Genomic DNA, 18,680 nt, shown 5'->3' on the forward strand with positions numbered 1-18,680 from the left:
TGTTATCATTAAATATTCTTTCAAATATTAAATAAAAACAAAATATGATTGGATTATAGTAACAATGATTAATAGAGCAAAAATAATTTGCATATAAAATAGATGTTAACTAACAATATATTGTAGGTAATTTTTCATTCAAAATATTAATTATAGTTAGAAAAAAAAAACTTTTACTATTATTTTTATTTTGAATTTAAAATTTTTTACATATATGACATGAAAAAGCATAATTTGTTAGCAAAAGAAAATCTTTAGTAATATAATTTAAAATTATAAACAAAAAAATATTTTTTTTTACTTTAATTGTTGAGTACCAATATTTTGATTAAAGAGATCTGAATTATAGTGTTTAATGTATAGATGAATTAGTCAGTTTTTTTTTTTCTTCTTCTCATTTTCCAAATAGCATAAATTGTCTACCAAATTGATCAGCACGCTTTCCAAAATGCATAAATTCACGATCAAAATCTTTTTTTGCTGGTTTCATATAATTTGTTGGATAATATCTTTTTCCAAAATGCATAAAATTTCTATCAAACTAAAAATTATATTTTCATAATATTTAATATTTTATTAATTGTATATTTAACTTACTTCATCTTCCCTTTTTCCAAAATTTAAGAAATGACGATTAAATTGATCTAAATTTCTTTTACCAAAACTCATAAATTGACGATTCATATCTTGGATTTCTCTTTTTCCAAAATGCATAAAGTTTCTATCAAAATTATTAGAATCAGCAGAAATTAAATGTGTTACAAGAAAAATACTACAAGTAACAAGAAAAAATATTTTGGCGAAATACATAATCAACCTAAAATGTTTTTAAAATACTTTTTTATTTATATATATTTAAAAATTAAAAAAAAAAATGACAAGATAAAAGTGTTTATAATTTTAAAATTTATTTATACATAAAATTTTTAATTTATAATTAAAAAATAGAAAGAAATTTTTTATTAACATCTATGAAACCTTAGGAAGATCATAATTATACGTATATTTAAACGTACTTAGTGTATAATAAGGTATTATTAAAAGTTTCTTGTCACTAAAACTAATAATTTATAAGATTATGACCTCTTAAAAATTTATTATATACATTAACATTATTACTTTATTTTAAAAAAAAAAAAATTAAATATATATTAAATTATCATTTAAATAGAATAAAAAACATTAAAAATAATATATTAGGTATCAAAGAGTTTAAAAAAATATAATCATTTTTTTTATAGTAAATATTTAACATTCTACTTAATTTAAAATTAATCTTTTTCATAGAAGGAACAAAAGTCACATATTAATAATCGCTTTAAAATTATATTTTAAGTAAAATTAAAAATAAATAAATAATAAAATTCAAAATAAAAATATTTTATGAAAAGCATTTAAAAACTTAAAAATTTTATTAAAAAAAAATTTGGTACTCATTGCTTTTACATCTTGTCAATAAAGTTATAAAAAAAAAGACTATTTATTTGTTTTTATTTCATATACATCTAATTTTCACCTCTACACAATGATTAATGATTGTTACTTAATAGGCATAAAATATTATTAAAAAAAAAAATTTTTTTAAGGTAAATTAAATGTTTTTTTTTAAAAACAAAATTACACATAAAACAGTCTTTGAGAATAATTAAATAGATTGAACTATTGTACCAAATAATTAAAATATATGAATTCTTATTTTAAAAAAGAAATAATACTGATTTTTAACTAAATGAAAAATCCATTACTTAAATTAAAAATTGTTTTGATAATGGAATGTAAGATACTACAATAATTTTATGTATTTTAAAGATTACAAATTTAATGTTACTATTATCATAAAATATTTTATGATTCAACAACAAAAAAAAATATTTAAAATCATCTTGATATTAATAAATTAATTTAAAATATATAATATTTATATTTATTTTTATAAAAATTTATATTAATTTATAAATAAAAAAAAATTTTTTTTGAGAAATATTGGTTTATAACATACTATTATAATATTATCTTACAACATATCTCAAATTTTTAACTATATAAAGCATAATTTTTAAAAGTTTATATATTTGTAATATAAAGATTTTGTAGATAAAAAGAAAATTTTTTTTTAAAGTTATATCTTAATAATAAATTACTAAACAAAAAAAATAAAATTTATACAAAGTATGTTACTATTTTTTTTATCATTTTTACATGAAAACTTAGTTAGGTAATATATACATATTATAAAATTTTTTTTTGAATTGGTATTTAATTAAGATAAAAAAAAATACCGTATCTAATTTTAATAAAAATTTATATTCTCATTAACTTTTTTTACATATGTTAATATAATGATATTAAAAAGATTTACAATTTTTATTTTATTATAAATAAAATATTTTTTTTTTTTTTTAAAATATAGTTTATCTGCAAAATTATTTTAAAAGATTGTCAAAAAATAGGCGTATATGTGCAAAATATTTTTTAATCTTGTAACAATGAGTCTTTCTAATATTATATTTGTAAAATGATGTTTTAAAAAAAAAAAAAAAAGTAGATATCCCAATTTTTCTAATTTTGATATTTTAAATTACTTACACAATTGAATTTCATTGTAACAAGAAATCTTATTTGACAAATTACACTTTTTATATTTTATACCCGTCTAATTTAAAGTAAAGCATTAAGAAAATTTAAAACAATCTTTGTTTCAACATACATGCTTTTATTTGTTATTTCTATTTTTAAAAATAAAGTTTATTCTCTTACAAAATTGATAAGACTCGAGAGAGTTTTATTTAAAATTGTCTTTACTTAAATATAAGTGACGTATATTATAACACATATTTTTTTTTAAAACAATATTGTAGATTTTTCTTAATTAAAATTTAATAACAATAAGAAAATTTTATAATTAAATTGTACTATAATTAAGTTTATGCTTATATAATTAATGATTAAAATGTTTAAAATAGATTTTAGAATAAAAAGAAATTGTTGTAATTTTTATTATAATAGTGATATCATTTTTAAGAAATTTTTTTTTTATTAATTTTTTTTTTTCTAAATATTTTTGTATAGAATAATAAATAAAACATTAATAATTTTTAATAATATAATATTCTAAAAAACGTTAATCAAATTTTAAAAAAAAATTGCCATAAAACATAAATATTCAAAATTTATTATTTATATTTTAATGGGTAAATTTTTATGTTATAAAAAAATAAACGAAAGAAAATACTTATTTTTGATTAAATGATATCTGACGATATTTATTCTTTTACCAAAAAAACCACAAAAAAGAATGACAAGGTTGTAACTAAAAAAAATGTACATTTTAACAATAAAAAGAATAATGTTTCAAGAGATGTTTTTAAAGATATATATATTCCATCAAAATATGTAATATCAAACAATTCTCGTCTAAAAAAAGATTTATTTGATATAGAAAATAATAAAAGTAGAATAGAAACAATTCCTGAAAAGCAATACATTAATACAAGCCAAAAACATAATAAGATTTTTAATATTACAAATTTAGTAGAACAAACTACATTACCAATTCCAATTATTTCAGATATTTCAACAAATTATCAGAATAATCTTATTTTTGGAAGATTTAAATTATGGTTTGTGGTAATTTTTGCTATATTCTACAGTATATTAATTGTGGCATCAATTATAATATGTCGAATTGATTTAAAAGTAAGAAATACAACAGTAGCATGTAGAAAAAAATCTTTAATTTGTGAAAGTGAACTTAAAAATTCTACTACAAAAGCTCCACCAAGCTTGACACCTCCAAAATATCATGATGAAAATAATATTAAAAATGAAATTTAAATATATATTAACATATAAATTCTAATATAAATGATTATTTTAATTAATAAACAAAACTAATATTTTAAATTAATATATTATGTACCTGACAATATATAATAATAAATACCTTTGTTCTTAAATTTTTAATAAAAAATTTTTTTAATTATTACTATTTATTGAAAATACATATCATATTAAATTTCATATATTTATATTTCTTAAAAAAAATTAATTTGTAGTTAAAAATTTATGAGAAAAAATAAATATATTTAGTTAAAAAGTAATCCATATGAACTTAAAAATTTATTCAAAAATATATAATATAATATCAAAATATTAATATATTATTAACTAAATTTCTTTTCTTAATAATGATAATTTAGTAATACTTTTCTAACGACAATTAATTATTTATATGATATTTGATTATACTTAAATAGTAAAAGTTTAATAAAATTAACCTAAAAACAAAATTATAAATCTTTTTAAAATGTAATTATATAAAATATTTAAAAAAAGGTTAATATCAATAAAATAAATTTTCTAAATTTTTAATCATCTATAAAATTTAAAAGAATTAAATAAAATAATAAAAATGGGGAAAATAATTTTATAAATCTCTTTCTTAACATATATTAAAAAAAAAAGGCAAAGTATTATGTAAACTCACCATCTATCTTAACAACTATTTTATAAATTTAAAAGTATTTTATTATTTTAACTTTATAAAAAGTTATTATTTAAGATAATCCATAAAATATAATATTTAATTTTAACCAAAACATTATAAATAAAATATTAATCACAACATTTTTATAAGCCATTGTGAAAATTTTAAATTTTAATGTTAAGTTTAAAATTTCTTGTAATAGGATAGAAGTAGTAACATATTTTTAAGATTTTCTCAAAATTTATATTTTTAAAAAATGGTATAATAAATTTTTATTTTTTTTTATAAATTATCATTGTAATAAAACTTTTTTTTTGTACTATTACTTTAATCATAGTAGTATTAAACATATCAAATAGAAAAGTTTCTTGAAATTTAGTTAAATAAATGTTGTAAAATATTTTATTTTCTTCATTTAATTTTCTTGGTCAATATATAAAAATGGAACTTTTCAATCATTTTTATAAACAATTAGTTATGAAGAAGGAAAAAGGGAAATCTTATTTAAATAACAAATAGATAAGTTTTAAATTTATCATTCCAATAGTGGTTACAAAATTTGATAATTATTTATTTTTTTATACTTGATATATAGTTTCTAAAACAATATTATATTTAATTTTCATAAACAAATATTTCTTGTCTTTTTAAAAAATATTTACAGTTGAATTTCTCATAACTATTAATATTTGATTAATTGGTTTTGGAATCAAAGAATACTTTAGTGATGTTAAATGATGGTGTAATATTGATAAACAAATGTCATAATAAGTTAACACTATGTCTATGAAAAATTTTGATTATTGACTTTATTGTTTTTAACGTTTAAAAATTGTTTCCTAATACTTGTTCATAAATTAATTTTAAGCAATTAGAAAATTTCTATTACATAATTTATCAATTATATTCTACCAACCAATTATACATTTCTATTTTAAGAATAAAAAATAAATTGCAATGTGAATTGTATTTTTATTATAACATAAAGCTTCAAAATAATTAAAAATAAAAGAAAGTTTATCTAACATATAAAAAAATAAATTTTTTTTTATAATTTAATATTTTAATAAAATTTATACTAGTTTTAAATGGAATAACCTTTTGTTTACCAAATTTTTAATAAAAATTTGTGGTTTTATTCTATTTATATTTTTCCATAAAAAATTACTTTCTTTTAAACATTGTTGAAAAAGTAAAATCTTTATACAATAGCATGTCTTTTTGATAAACAAGGTTTCATTATCACTTAATATTAATTTTTTTTTCTCGATATCATCAAGTTATGGGTCAATTCTACCACAGATTCTTATTTGTAATTTTAAAAATAACAGCTTCATCGATTTTTCTTTTACTATTTGTAGTATTTTTAAAAGTTATTATCATATTCTTTATTTGTAGAAATTAATCTATGTGCTTGAAAAATTTTAACAAAATATTTTTAATTTGTGATAATTGTGTCATGCTTCATAAATTAATTTGTGAAAAATTAAAATTAATTCAATTAAAAAGTACTTTTAAATAAAATATCAAATACCTTATAATTTTTATTTTTATGCTATAAAAGTTTACCTGCCTCTTATCAATAATAATAAAATATTATTAAAAACTTTCTATTAAATAAATTATTATAACTTTTTTTTAATTATCACAAATTTTATATTGATTATCAAATACTTTTTTTTAAATTATTGCTACTTTATAAAGAAAAAAATATAAAAAAATTGGTTTTATTTCAAATAATTTTTTGTTTAGTAAAATGTTTGTATTATTATGATAAGTAATATGAGAAAAAAAATAATGATAGTTTTAAACAAAACTATTTGACTTTTTTTTTCATATCTAACACAAATCTATAAAAGAATATTGTTATTTTTTTATAAATTAAAATTCTACAAAGTTTTTTTTATATGAAGACGATTCAAAATCTTTCATAAGAAGAATAATTGACATAAATTTATCTTGTCATAGAAAGATGTATTTTATTGATAAAATTGTCCTTTTATAAGTATTTATAATAGTCTTTATTTCTACATGTTTGTTGTGTAATTGATGGATTTGTATATAAGCAAAGTATTTGTACTTAAAAAATAATTTTAACTCAAATTAATAAAAAAAAAATCTAATTTTTTTAATCATTTTTCCATTATGAATATCAACTTTTTAACTATTATTTTAGTTATCATTGTTAACTCAATCTTTATTTAATTTTAGTTTAAATAAATTTTTAATTTATTTTAACTACTAACTTTTTAGATTTAAAAAATTTCTATAAATGCATCTATAATAAAAACAGTTTTTATTTAAAATATTTATTTTATAGCAAAAAAGAAGTATTTTTTATATAAAATATTATCAAAAACATTAATTTCTTTTATATAATATGTTCTTGATCCCCTTTAAAAAGTTATAAAATACCCTTTATTAATTATATTTGAAAAGGGATAAAATAAAATAGTACCAAATTCGATTTAAGTAAATGAATTTAAATTATTAAAATACAGAAGTTTATGATTATCTTTTAATTTGAAACTATTCTGCATAAAAAAACTTATAAGTACATTTTTGAGAGATACGTGAAATCCAATCTATAGAGAATATTCAACGGAAATAAAAAAGAAAAAATTTAAAAATAAAACAGCCAGAGGCACATATAAAAATAAAACTTTACAAAAGTAATAAACGCATAACATAATTATTACAAGTGTACATTTGTATTGGATATTTTTGCAAACAGTTTTCATACATTATTTGAAACAGTATATATAATAGATATTTTTTCTAAACTGTTGCTGTAGGTGATGCTGAATGAGAAGTAGTTGGATTGGCATTTGCATCAGATTGTGTATTATTATCTCCCTCATCAAGGCGACAACGTTTTTTAACAGGTGATGAATGTTCATCAACAGTTTCTAACACATTTTCTGAAGAATCCTCATTATCATTATCATTGATAGATGATAAAAAGTCATCTCTAGTGTCAGAGCGACGTCTTTTCTGTCCTTCAGGAGTAATTGATCTAAAAGTCTCAGATGAACCTTTTTCTAAATTTTCATTTACAATGTTGTTACTTTCTTCACTTACTCCAACCACTTCATCAATAGTTGACTTTATTTCGGACTCGGAATCTAGAGAAATACTTTCAGATGAACAGGAAACACCATTGTTTTCCAAAGAAATTTCAACATTAACTCCTTTAGAATGGCTTTCATTTTCCAAAGTTTCAGAATAATTTTCTTTTGTTGATTCGTCTTTGTCATCAATTTCATTAATGCTTTTTTCAATAGACGAAACCTTTTGTGATCCTTCCCATGGTCCATCATAGTCATCCTCATCAGAGTCATCGTATTTAACAAGTGATATTTTATAATTATTTACTTCATCACCTTCAGAATATTCATCACCATTTGATTCTTTCTTATCCATAATTTTACGTTCAAATTTAAATGTTATGCCATGCCCTTTTAATGGTTCAACTGCACCTCCTGAAAAAACAGGTGAAATCTCATCAGATGAACATTTGTCAGAAAATTTAGAAATAGATTCATGAAATTCATCTACTTTAGTATTCTTCTCATCACTAGTCTCCGTCTCATCGCTCTCAGAATCTTCCAATTCGTCGTCATCCTTGTCAAAGTATTGCTCATCAGATTCCATGTCTTGTTCTTTCCTCCATTGGGGATTCATTAAATTTCGTGTCATAGAAATCATACTTGTACTGTCCGTACTAGAACCAGAAGTTGTTCTAGAATTCATTTGATCACCATAAGCAGCTAAAATTTTCCTAAATGTTTTAACATATCCAATATTTTTAAAAGCATCAAAGTGCTTTTCTACTGTTATTGTTATTAAATCAGTCATTTTTTCTTCGGCAATATGCTCATAAAAGTCTAAGATAGCTGAATTTAATAGATTATACCGTGGTCCATTCTCTTCGAAAGTCTTAACAATGAGATCTAAAATGTTATTTTTCTTTATAATAGTTTGATAAGTTAAATGTTTTGGTGTGATTAATTTCTTAAATAGTCTTAGTGCTGTTAAGCTTAGCCAATGATATTTACTTCGAATATAAAAGCCGGCATTAATTATTATAGTACTTATTGCAGGATTTAAACGAATCACTGTTGGTCCATGCTGTTCAATACAGAAAGTAAAAAAATTAATAATTAACGTCATTTTGTTTGCAATATAATAATTTTCTTTAATAATTTTTCCATTTGAAAGATTGTCACTTAGGGGTTGACATAACACGGGTAAACAATGATTGAAAAATCCCCCAACCAATGGATGACTTTGCAACGAACATTCTACAAGTGCTCTTATCACAGACAAACACTGATTAGCGTTATAAAGCTCTGCATCTTTATCCGTAAAAATATGTGAAATAATCATATTTATTATCATTCCTTCTTTGTCATTTTTAGAAAGTTTATCTTCTATATCCTTATACATAAAATCTCTAACTAATTTAGAATTATTTTCTAAAAAGTAATTTAATAATTCTATTGTTATACTTCTTGTTGCCGAAATAGTTGATTTAAGACACACCGGAATGATATTAAAAAAGTTGTATTCAACTAAGGTTGAAAAAAATTGTTCTTTACCTTTTGAAGGAAAATCACAACCAGCCGGAGACTGAGCCATGTAGTCAGGTAAAGTTCTAGCCAATGAACAAAATTCTTTTAAAAAATTCATTAACTCCAAACGTTTCTGTTCCTCAATTATAGGATCTTGCAATAGAGTAAAAAGCTCTTTCATTAAAATTTTATCATCAATAAGTGAACAGACAATTTTTACCCGAATATATAATTGATATTTTGTTGCTTGAAAAGTTAAATTATCTTCAAACATTGATGGTGGTGGCATACAAACATCTAATATATATTGTAAAATATATGATCGCCGAATAAGTCTTTTAACATCTTCATTATTTATAGGAATTATTTCTTTAAAATTTGATTTTTTCCATAAAAATTCTCTGTGATTTTTTTGTTCCCCATAAGAGCAATCATATTCAAACATTCCAACAATATCCCTAGAAAGATTTATATTTATTTTATAAAAATATTAAAACATACTTTACATACTGAGTATCCAACATTTCAACAACAATAGGTCTTCTGTTTAACATAAATAATCCTTTTACAATTTTACCAAAAATAATTAATTTATCAGTATGCTCCATATTTTCAGCTAATTGAAATATTCCACATAATTGCTTTATATAACTAGATTCTTCAATTGCAATAGCCATTCTTTCCCGCTGAACCGGTGTACTTAGTGAATTAGACAACAATGTTTCAAAATGATTTAAACTACCAAGATTACAAGGAGGAAGTTCAATGTCATCGCCAGCGATAGAACTTCCATTAACACCAGAAGAATTTAAACTACTGTTATCTCTTGCTTCTAATGCTCTCAATTCAGCTTCTACCTCCATAGGATTACGACCTTGAGCCTTAACAATGTTAGCCCATGTTTGTTCACATCCATCTTTTTCTTGAAAGCTTAATGCTAAATTAATATTTTCTCCTTCCGCCCAGACAACCAAAGTATCTTGTTGTTTTTCATAATTTGTATCTTTTAAAATTTTCCTCTGCAAAACATTTCTGTCATCCTGTTCTAACCTTACAACAATATAATTTAAATCCTCTTCTTCTGGATGAGCTAGTATAGCAACGTGCCCAGTACCTTTATCCGTCCATATTTTTTGTTCACAAAGTACATACAATTTCACACGAGTAAATGAATTCTAAAAATTTAAACTGATTAAGAAAATAGGATAAATTTAAATTACCTTCTCAATATCCATAACTTCAAGTATAGGGATATAATCTGGACATAAAGGATCAATACCATCACCATTTGGAATTACATTACCATTTATTCTCTCACCTTCTTGTTCACATTCATCTGGTTCTTTTTCTACTATTTCATTAGATGTTCCAACAGTTGCTTCACAATCATCTTTTACACTACCATTTTCAATGTTATTAGATATATTTGTTGACTCAGAATCAATGTTATCTATATCTTTGTCTTCATCTTCTTTTGATATAGTAGAATCAACCATTTCTTCAACGGTACCCTGCACCAATGCCTCTTTGTTTATTTCACCTTCCGACATTCCTTAACTGGAAGGTATTAGATGTTTTGTATAGCGGAAAATGATACTTTAAATATTTACGTATAGTTACACTATAGTTAAGTTCTTATAAATAAATTATTTTTTAATCATTTAGTTTAAAGTGATAGACACCTAAAAACAAATTATAAATTTGTGTATTAAATATTTATAAATATTCAAGAAATGGGAATCGATATAAATTGATTGGAATAATGATAACAATATTTATTTTATAAAAAAAAAAATAACACTTCTAAAGTTTAAAAATGGCATAATTCTTAAAAAATATTTTAAATTATAAAAAGAATACATTGCAGATTTACATTGATTTGTAACATTATTTTATGAATAAAGAATATGCGCAGTCTGCCACTGAGTTGTGCGCGCGTTGTTGTGGAAAGAAGAGTACGGAAAAGATAGTGAATTGTTCCTAGTAAATATGATACACAATTTAATTACACCGATTTGACCCATTTAGTTGTTATAGTTTTATGTGTGGTCATCAACTAAAAAGGAATTTATTTTTAAACATTGTTTGTTGACATGTCTTACAAAGTTGCATATTTTATTTTGTTGACAAATTAATTAGTGATAAAGAAGTAATCTTTAATCATTGTAAATACTAACACTTATAAGTAATAATAATAGGTGATAAAATAAAATTAGCGTATGTCATAATTATATAGTTTTAATAAATTTACTATATCATATATTAAATAGTTGTGGGCAAAATAAAGTTTTTAACTTTAACATACCACTTAATATATTGCATCATTTAAAAAAAAATATTAAAAAACTAATTTTAATAAAAAGTACATTTATATTGTTATATATTTGCAAATTTACCTGTAAAAATATGTATATTCTTGATACAGCAAGAAGAATTACGTCAATTTTGTACTTCTTATGTCATTAAATTTAAAATTCCCACACTAATAAATAATAAAACACAAATCAACTAAATGACATAAGTTTTTGATTTGCCTGAGGCGAGTCTTCTAAACGACGATATTTGTTATAATTTTTTTTTATATAATAAAGATACTTAAAGATGGTTTTTTAGATTTAGAAGATAAGCTAAATACACATATAAATGATGTCTTGTTTAAAAAATAATTTATGATAAATTTTAAATCATAAAAGAACTCCATAACTAGTAGTTGTAAATTTAAGTTATTAAAAAAACTACTAGTTAAAAAATAAAATATACTTTAATATTTTATACTATTTAATAAATGCCAAAGAGATAATATTTAAAAAATATATTATATATACCATTCAATTAATCAGTTACATAACTCTATAAAAAAAATTTTTATCTTAATTGCACAAGATGTGACAAATCCACAACATTATAAAAATGTAAACTTTCACAAATTACTATATTTAAAAAAATATCTTTTAGATGATTCATCTATACAAATGTATTTAAAAAAAATATATAACTATGATTTTTATTCTTTACTTAATAATATTAAATGAATAAATAGATAAAATGAATTTATGCATTTATATATATTTTAATGATAATATTACAGATGATTAAATGTTAATATTACAATTATATTAAAAATATACTTGTAAGTACATATTAAACAAGGATTCCAGAATCCTTGCGTTACAATAAAGTAACACATACCTCTCTCATGAAGTTACATTAAATGAGAGTATTGCCACTGTTTCTTTTCAATTTTCTTCCACAAAATTTGATTGAAACATAAAAAATTTTTTTGTTTCAAGATTTAAATCTTCAAAAGATATTTTTTTTCAGAAATGTTTTCTGAAAATGATTTAGAAATCATATTTTAATATGAATCTATATACAAAATTTTAGTATAATCATCTTAATAAAAGTTATTTACTTTTCTTTATTATCAATTAGATTTTAAAATTTTTCCTGTCAGGAGGAAAATTGTTTTTATCAATATGTTCATTACTATTATAGTTAAAAAATTTTATATATAATCTTTTTTTTTTAAAATAGATTTACCCATTTTTCAAGATTTTGGTTACAATGAAGTTACTTTTCTTGTGATTTCAAAAGTTTGAAATTAAATTTTTAACAGTTTATTGCTTTGCTATTTCTTTTTTAAATTTAAATGTTTTTTATTTTTCAAATAGAAGATTACAAAGTTAAAATCTCTTTGCGAATTCTTAACATGTTGTTCTTGAAAGTTTATCCTACAATTCCGTGGTATTTGAGTTTAATTATCTCTATTCTTAGAAATGTCATCTATTTCTTTCTAGCTATATTTCATTTAATAACATTTTTCTGTTACAATGAAATTTTTAAAAATAATATTTTTTATTATTACACAAATTATTTTAATATTTGATAGAAATATAATTTTAAAGATTCTCCGGAAAAAATACATTGTCACTACAAGGATATATCTATGGTAATATTTTCTTTAGTTTTTATAGATTTTATTCTCTTTAAAAATAAAAAGTGTGTTTTTTTTTCGAATTCTCAGAATCAAATATGTGTAAAAATAAAATTCCTTTAAAAAAAATTTTTTTTTTCGTAATCAAAACAATGACTTTTCTTAGAAAACTTTTAAAAATCGTTGAAAATCAAAAAAGTATTTATTAGATCAAGTTTTGCCTATATAATATATAGATATACAATTTTAGCCGCACACGTCGTTATGAAAATTTATTAATTTTATCTTTCTTAAAAAAAAAGTATATTACTTTTTTTTAAACAGAATTGTTTAAAACACCACATACGTCTGTCTATTTCTTTGTTTATAAAAACGTCTCACTAAAGTTGTAATTCTTAAAACGAATGTCATAATACTTGGGATAACGTCACTTTTATAATCGAAAAAAAATTTACCCTTATTTTGCTAAAAAATTGTTAAATATTTATTTTATTAATTATATTTATTTTAAATATTATTTTAAATTCACTAGGATTTTTCTTTTTGTTTATTTTAATTTTTGCCAAAAAAAATTTTTTGTTTGAATTTATATTTTGTATTTTAGAAAAATGGCCCAAAGATTGACCTATAGACGCCGTCACGCTTACAACACCAAATCTAACAAAGTTTCTCATATTAAGACTCCAGGAGGTCGTTTAGCTCTTAAATATAGAACCAAACGCCCATCAGTTCCAAAATGTGCTGATACCGGAGTTCCACTTAAAGGAGTATGTTTTAAAAAAATATTATATTAATATTATTTTTTTTAAGATCAAAGCTGTCCGCCCCCGTAAGCTTTCTCAACTTACCAGACGCTTCAAGACCGTATCCCGTGCTTATGGTGGAAACCTTTGTGCTAATGCAGTTAAAGAAAGAATTCTTCGTGCATTCCTTATTGAAGAACAAAAGATCGTTGCTAGCGTTTTGAATGCCAACGAATCTGCCAAAAACTAAATATTCAACATTCTATATGTTATAACATGTTTCTGGGTGACTGTTTTTGTTGAATAAAATTGTTATTGTTAAGATTTTTAATTTTGTTAGCACTAAAAACTTTATGTATAAAGTTCAATAAATTTTATATTAGTTCCTTTTATTGACATCAAAGGAATAATATTTTTTTAAAATTTTTTATGATATGTAGATAGTATTTTGTTCCTGTTGTATTATAGGTCAATATATTCTTTATTACTTTCAACACCAACAAAAAAAAGTGTTTTGAAAATAATCTTTGGAACCCATACAGAGAAAAAGTGTACTTTGATATTCATTTATCATGTTAAAGATGTTAACTTTATATAATCTAAAATGTTGTAATGTTTTTTTTTCCATGGTTATTTTTAAACGGTTGTTACATATACATCAAAATTTTCTTTTAAATGTGTAAAAAGAATGTGAAGTTGTATATCATTTTCTTTAGATATCTTTTAAAATACAGTAAAATTGTGTCATTTGAATATCAGATTTTGTTTTATAGTTAATCGTTTTAATACAAGCATTTTAATAAGCGTACATAATTTAGTTTGTAAATTTTTTTAACATATATTTTGTAAGTACGGATGTATTATTTTAATTATTAAATTAATCATAAATTTAATTTACTTTAAAAGATAAAAAGGTTATTATCTTAATAATGGACGAATCATTCTCTAGTTCATCTAGCGAAATATCAAATAATTCATACTCATCCGATACCAATAGTTACATTCCAAAAACAATTTCAAAATGTTTTTCTAAAGGTTCATTTTCTGATAATGAGGGAATAAAAATTTTAAGTGAGGAGGAAGTTTACCAAAAGTGGATTTCAATATGTAATTTAATGAATTTGATACTTCCTGTTTCAACAAAAGTTTTATTTTATCTTTTAAAAAAATATAGATGGAATATTGAAAATATTCAGGAGCAAATTTTTTATTATACTCCTGACGTGTTTATTGAACAGGAAGACATCAATATTGAGGAGGCATTTTGCCAATCAAATTTAATAAAAAATAACTATATAAATGAATGTAAGATATGTTGTGATAGTGATTATCTTTATAAGCTTAATTGTAATCATGAATGTTGTTTAAATTGTTGGAAAAATTATATTGCCACTAAAGTATGTTTAAATTTAAACTTTAGAAATTTTTTTTTTTAGATTGTTAGTAATAATGATCTGTATTTTTTTTGTATTGAGACGGATTGTAAGTTAATGATAAATCATTTCGATATTGAAGATTTACTAAATGACAATGAGGTGGAAAATAATTTTATGAATGCTAAAACTATTTTAATTCGTAACATTGTTAAAAGATATGTTAATGAAAGTGATAATATTATTCAATGCCCAAATGGTTCATGTAGAAATTGTATTAGTTTTGAAGAAGATATAATTAGTGGAATAGAGTGTGGTTGTGGTGGTTTATATTGTAAAATGTGTACAGAAAATTTTCATTATCCTCTAAAATGTGGAATGATTACAAAATTTATTAATTATCATGTTGAAAGTAACAAAGAGGAGCTTGAAACAATCAAATTTATAGTTCAAAAAACTCGCCCATGTCCTAATTGTAAAAGTGATATTGATAAATTTGAAGGTTGCAATCATATGACATGTATGAAATGTCGTTATGAATTTTGTTGGTTGTGTTTAGGGCAATGGCCAGGATACAATATATCTCACGATTGTAACATAACAAAATCATCAGTTTATCAAGAAATATTAAAAAAATTGGAGCTTGTTGAGAGAGATGTTGTTTTAGAAGAAAAATATACAAAATATTTTGCAAAATATCATGATAGCTTAGTTAATATGAATCATGATGAAAATTTAAAAATTTTTATAGAAAATATTTTAAAAACATTTGAAAGTATTTGTGAGAGAAAGTATCTTGAAAAGGGACTTAATAAGCTTCATAGATTACTTATATTTCATAGAAGACTTATTATGAATATTGCCGTATTTTTATTTTTTTGCAATGACCCAAGTTTAAATATGACTCTTCTTGAATGTAGAATGTCTATTTCAGAAGGTTTTGCATCTTCAGTATGTAATTTTATTGCTCATGATATAATGACACTTGAAAAAGACGATATTAATAGGGAAGTTTTTAACAAAACAATTGGACTATTTAAGGCGATATCAATAATTTTTGAAGAATGTGAGAATTGTTTTAATAACAATTATGTTAAATTTTTTAATATATAATATATTATAATAATCCAAAAGAATTTTTTTTTGTACATTGTTGTGAAATTTCATCATAACTAAATTATTCATATCTTTTTTTTTAATATACGACAATTGATTTTTGTGAAAAATAAATTATTAATTTTAATATACTTATTTTTTGATAAATTAAAGTTATAAAAACCTTACATAACTGGGGCACAAAAAATATTATAACATGGAAAAAATCAAGTTTTAAAGCAATTATAAGATTTATATAATTTAATCAAGATGGTAGAAAGTCCATAAATTGTTTTTTTTTAATTTAAAAAAAAAGAAGATTATAAGTTTAATAAATTAAGATGTTGTTTACTTAGCATGATTATTAATAAAAAAAATAATTTTAATTAATCTTAAAATTTTATTTTCTTAATTTGAAAATTATTTTTTTTCTTTCAAAAATATGTTTTCGAATTGTTAAAAATTTTAATAAAAAATAAGATATCTTTTTTTTTTAATTTACAACAAAAATTTTTATAAATTTACAATTTAAGTTATAGATTTATTACAAATTACAAGAACATAAGTATTATAAATTAATTTTTAAAGTAAATTTTAAATTTATAACTATTAAACTATTATTCAAGTATTTTTAAAAGTATTATTAACCTTTATTAAATTTTAACAGTGTCGTAAATATTTAAATAGATTATCTTATATACCATCTTTATTATTATAAATATGGTTGTATAAACATATTGTCACAAAAATTTAGGTCACAAATTATTTCACTTTTTTACATAATAAGTTTTTTTTTTTTATAAAATATAAGAAATTATCATGAACTTTTATAAAATATATAAAGTATAACTTTAATTTTTATTTTTCATAATTAAGTAACAAAAATGTTTATAATATTTTTAATTTTATATAACTGTACTCTAGTAATTTGTAATAGTACATTTAATTTAAATTCTCAATGGAATCCTAATAATATGAAATTAAAATGTGATAATTTATTTAAAAATAAAAATGGATATATTAAAAAGATGGTATTAAAAAGGTATGGAGAAATATTTATTCCAAGAAATTTATCTATGAATTGTAAAGATATCAAAAGTCGTGGTTATTATTCTACTAAAGCTTATTCTAATAAAGAAGAAAAGTTTCCAATTGCATTTGCTAGAAATGTTCATAAGGTATAATTTAAAAAATATACATATATAAAATAAATAATAAATCATTTGAATTGTAGGATTATGCTGTTGTTGAACTTATGTTACTAGCTTCATATGCTCCACAAAATCATTATTGTTTTAATGTTGATATAAAAAATGTTGAACTTTTAAATAAAGTTAAACAATTAGCACATTGTTTTGATAATGTTTATGTTGCTGAAAAACAATATGATATGAATAGTTCTGGAAAAGGAGGTGTTAAATCACATTATGAATGTATGAAAAAATTAATTAATAAAAATTGGAAATATATTTTACTTTTACAGGTAATTTTCTAATTTAAAAATTATAATAAATAAATTTTCAGACTGATGATTTATTAATAAAGACTAATAGAGAACTTGTTGATATATTAACAACTTTTAATGAAAAACCATTATTTACATTACATCGTCATCCAACACAATGGCAAAGATATGATTATAATATTTCATGGTCATATAAAAATATAAAAATTTTTCATAAAGGTAAAAATTATTAATTTTATATATTTAATATAAACTTTTAAAGATGATCCAAAAAGAAAAAATAAAAAATTAATGGAAAAAAATATAAAAATTCATGTTGGTTTTGTTGGATCAGCATTCTCTCGACCAACCATTGAATATATTATAAAAAATTTAACAATAGAAAATTTTATTAATATGACTGATAAAGATTATTATGGTGTTGATGAAATTGTTTGGCCAACATTATTATTAAATAATCCTCTTTTAGTTCCTAATAGAATAGATCCATCATGTATAAAAAAAATTTTAAATGATGGTGATATAATAAAATATGTTAGAAGATTAAATCCATCTGATATTTTAGCATGTAAATCACATTCATTACATCATTCTATATGTGATTTAGGAATAGAAAATTTATCAGAATTAATGTCTACTCCAAATATAATTGCTTACAGGATACGACCACAATTTGATTATGGAGCATTTTATTGTTGGGAAGAATTTTTATACAAAAAAATGCATTCAAATATTTATAGAAAACAAATTCCTTTAATATATCGTAATCGTGGTACACCTTTTTATGGAAAAACAAATAAGTATAACAAACCAATAAAATGCCGATAATTTTTAAACATTAATTTTTTATTAAAAAAAAATGTTAAAAATGAATATAATAATTTAATCTTCTACTTTTTTTTATTTTATTTAATCTTGATTAATTTAATTAAGTAAATTTTTTTTTATAAATCATTTAAATATCGTATTTTTTTTTATTAAGTTTACTTTAGGTATATTTATACTGACAT

The 18,680-nt window shown here is 20.9% G+C and overlaps 6 protein-coding genes across 6 annotated transcripts; 4 read left to right on the forward strand and 2 right to left on the reverse strand.

Moving 5' to 3' along the window:
• Positions 1-394: 394 nt before the first annotated feature.
• SRAE_2000503000 (Hypothetical protein) lies at positions 395-714 on the reverse strand (the record flags this gene model as incomplete). Its single annotated transcript, XM_024643988.1, has 2 exons — positions 395-541; positions 598-714. The coding sequence occupies 2 exons, from the start codon at positions 712-714 to the stop codon at positions 395-397; spliced, it is 264 nt and encodes an 87-aa protein (XP_024509594.1).
• Positions 715-3,246: 2,532 nt separating this feature from the next.
• On the forward strand, positions 3,247-3,834 carry SRAE_2000503100 (Hypothetical protein; the record flags this gene model as incomplete). Its single annotated transcript, XM_024643989.1, has 1 exon — positions 3,247-3,834. The coding sequence occupies one exon, from the start codon at positions 3,247-3,249 to the stop codon at positions 3,832-3,834; it is 588 nt and encodes a 195-aa protein (XP_024509595.1).
• Positions 3,835-7,264: 3,430 nt separating this feature from the next.
• Positions 7,265-10,610, reverse strand: SRAE_2000503200 (Serine/threonine-protein phosphatase 4 regulatory subunit 3; the record flags this gene model as incomplete). The annotated part of the gene is made up of 4 exons (XM_024643990.1): positions 7,265-8,439; positions 8,545-9,518; positions 9,562-10,235; positions 10,281-10,610. The coding sequence occupies 4 exons, from the start codon at positions 10,608-10,610 to the stop codon at positions 7,265-7,267; spliced, it is 3,153 nt and encodes a 1,050-aa protein (XP_024509596.1).
• Positions 10,611-13,602: 2,992 nt separating this feature from the next.
• Positions 13,603-13,987, forward strand: SRAE_2000503300 (60S ribosomal protein L34; the record flags this gene model as incomplete). Its single annotated transcript, XM_024643991.1, has 2 exons — positions 13,603-13,761; positions 13,805-13,987. The coding sequence occupies 2 exons, from the start codon at positions 13,603-13,605 to the stop codon at positions 13,985-13,987; spliced, it is 342 nt and encodes a 113-aa protein (XP_024509597.1).
• A 679-nt stretch (positions 13,988-14,666) lies between these two features.
• On the forward strand, positions 14,667-16,223 carry SRAE_2000503400 (Protein ariadne-1; the record flags this gene model as incomplete). The annotated part of the gene is made up of 2 exons (XM_024643992.1): positions 14,667-15,134; positions 15,174-16,223. 2 exons carry the CDS (start codon positions 14,667-14,669, stop codon positions 16,221-16,223), a joined length of 1,518 nt encoding a protein of 505 aa, XP_024509598.1.
• Positions 16,224-17,089: 866 nt separating this feature from the next.
• Positions 17,090-18,498, forward strand: SRAE_2000503500 (Glycosyl transferase, family 25 and Glycosyl transferase, family 14-containing protein; the record flags this gene model as incomplete). The annotated part of the gene is made up of 4 exons (XM_024643993.1): positions 17,090-17,383; positions 17,440-17,688; positions 17,730-17,889; positions 17,933-18,498. 4 exons carry the CDS (start codon positions 17,090-17,092, stop codon positions 18,496-18,498), a joined length of 1,269 nt encoding a protein of 422 aa, XP_024509599.1.
• Between the last annotated feature and the right edge of the window lie 182 nt (positions 18,499-18,680).

The sequence above is a fragment of the Strongyloides ratti genome (genome assembly GCF_001040885.1).
Source record: "Strongyloides ratti genome assembly S_ratti_ED321, chromosome : 2".
Classification (NCBI taxonomy): domain Eukaryota; kingdom Metazoa; phylum Nematoda; class Chromadorea; order Rhabditida; family Strongyloididae; genus Strongyloides; species Strongyloides ratti.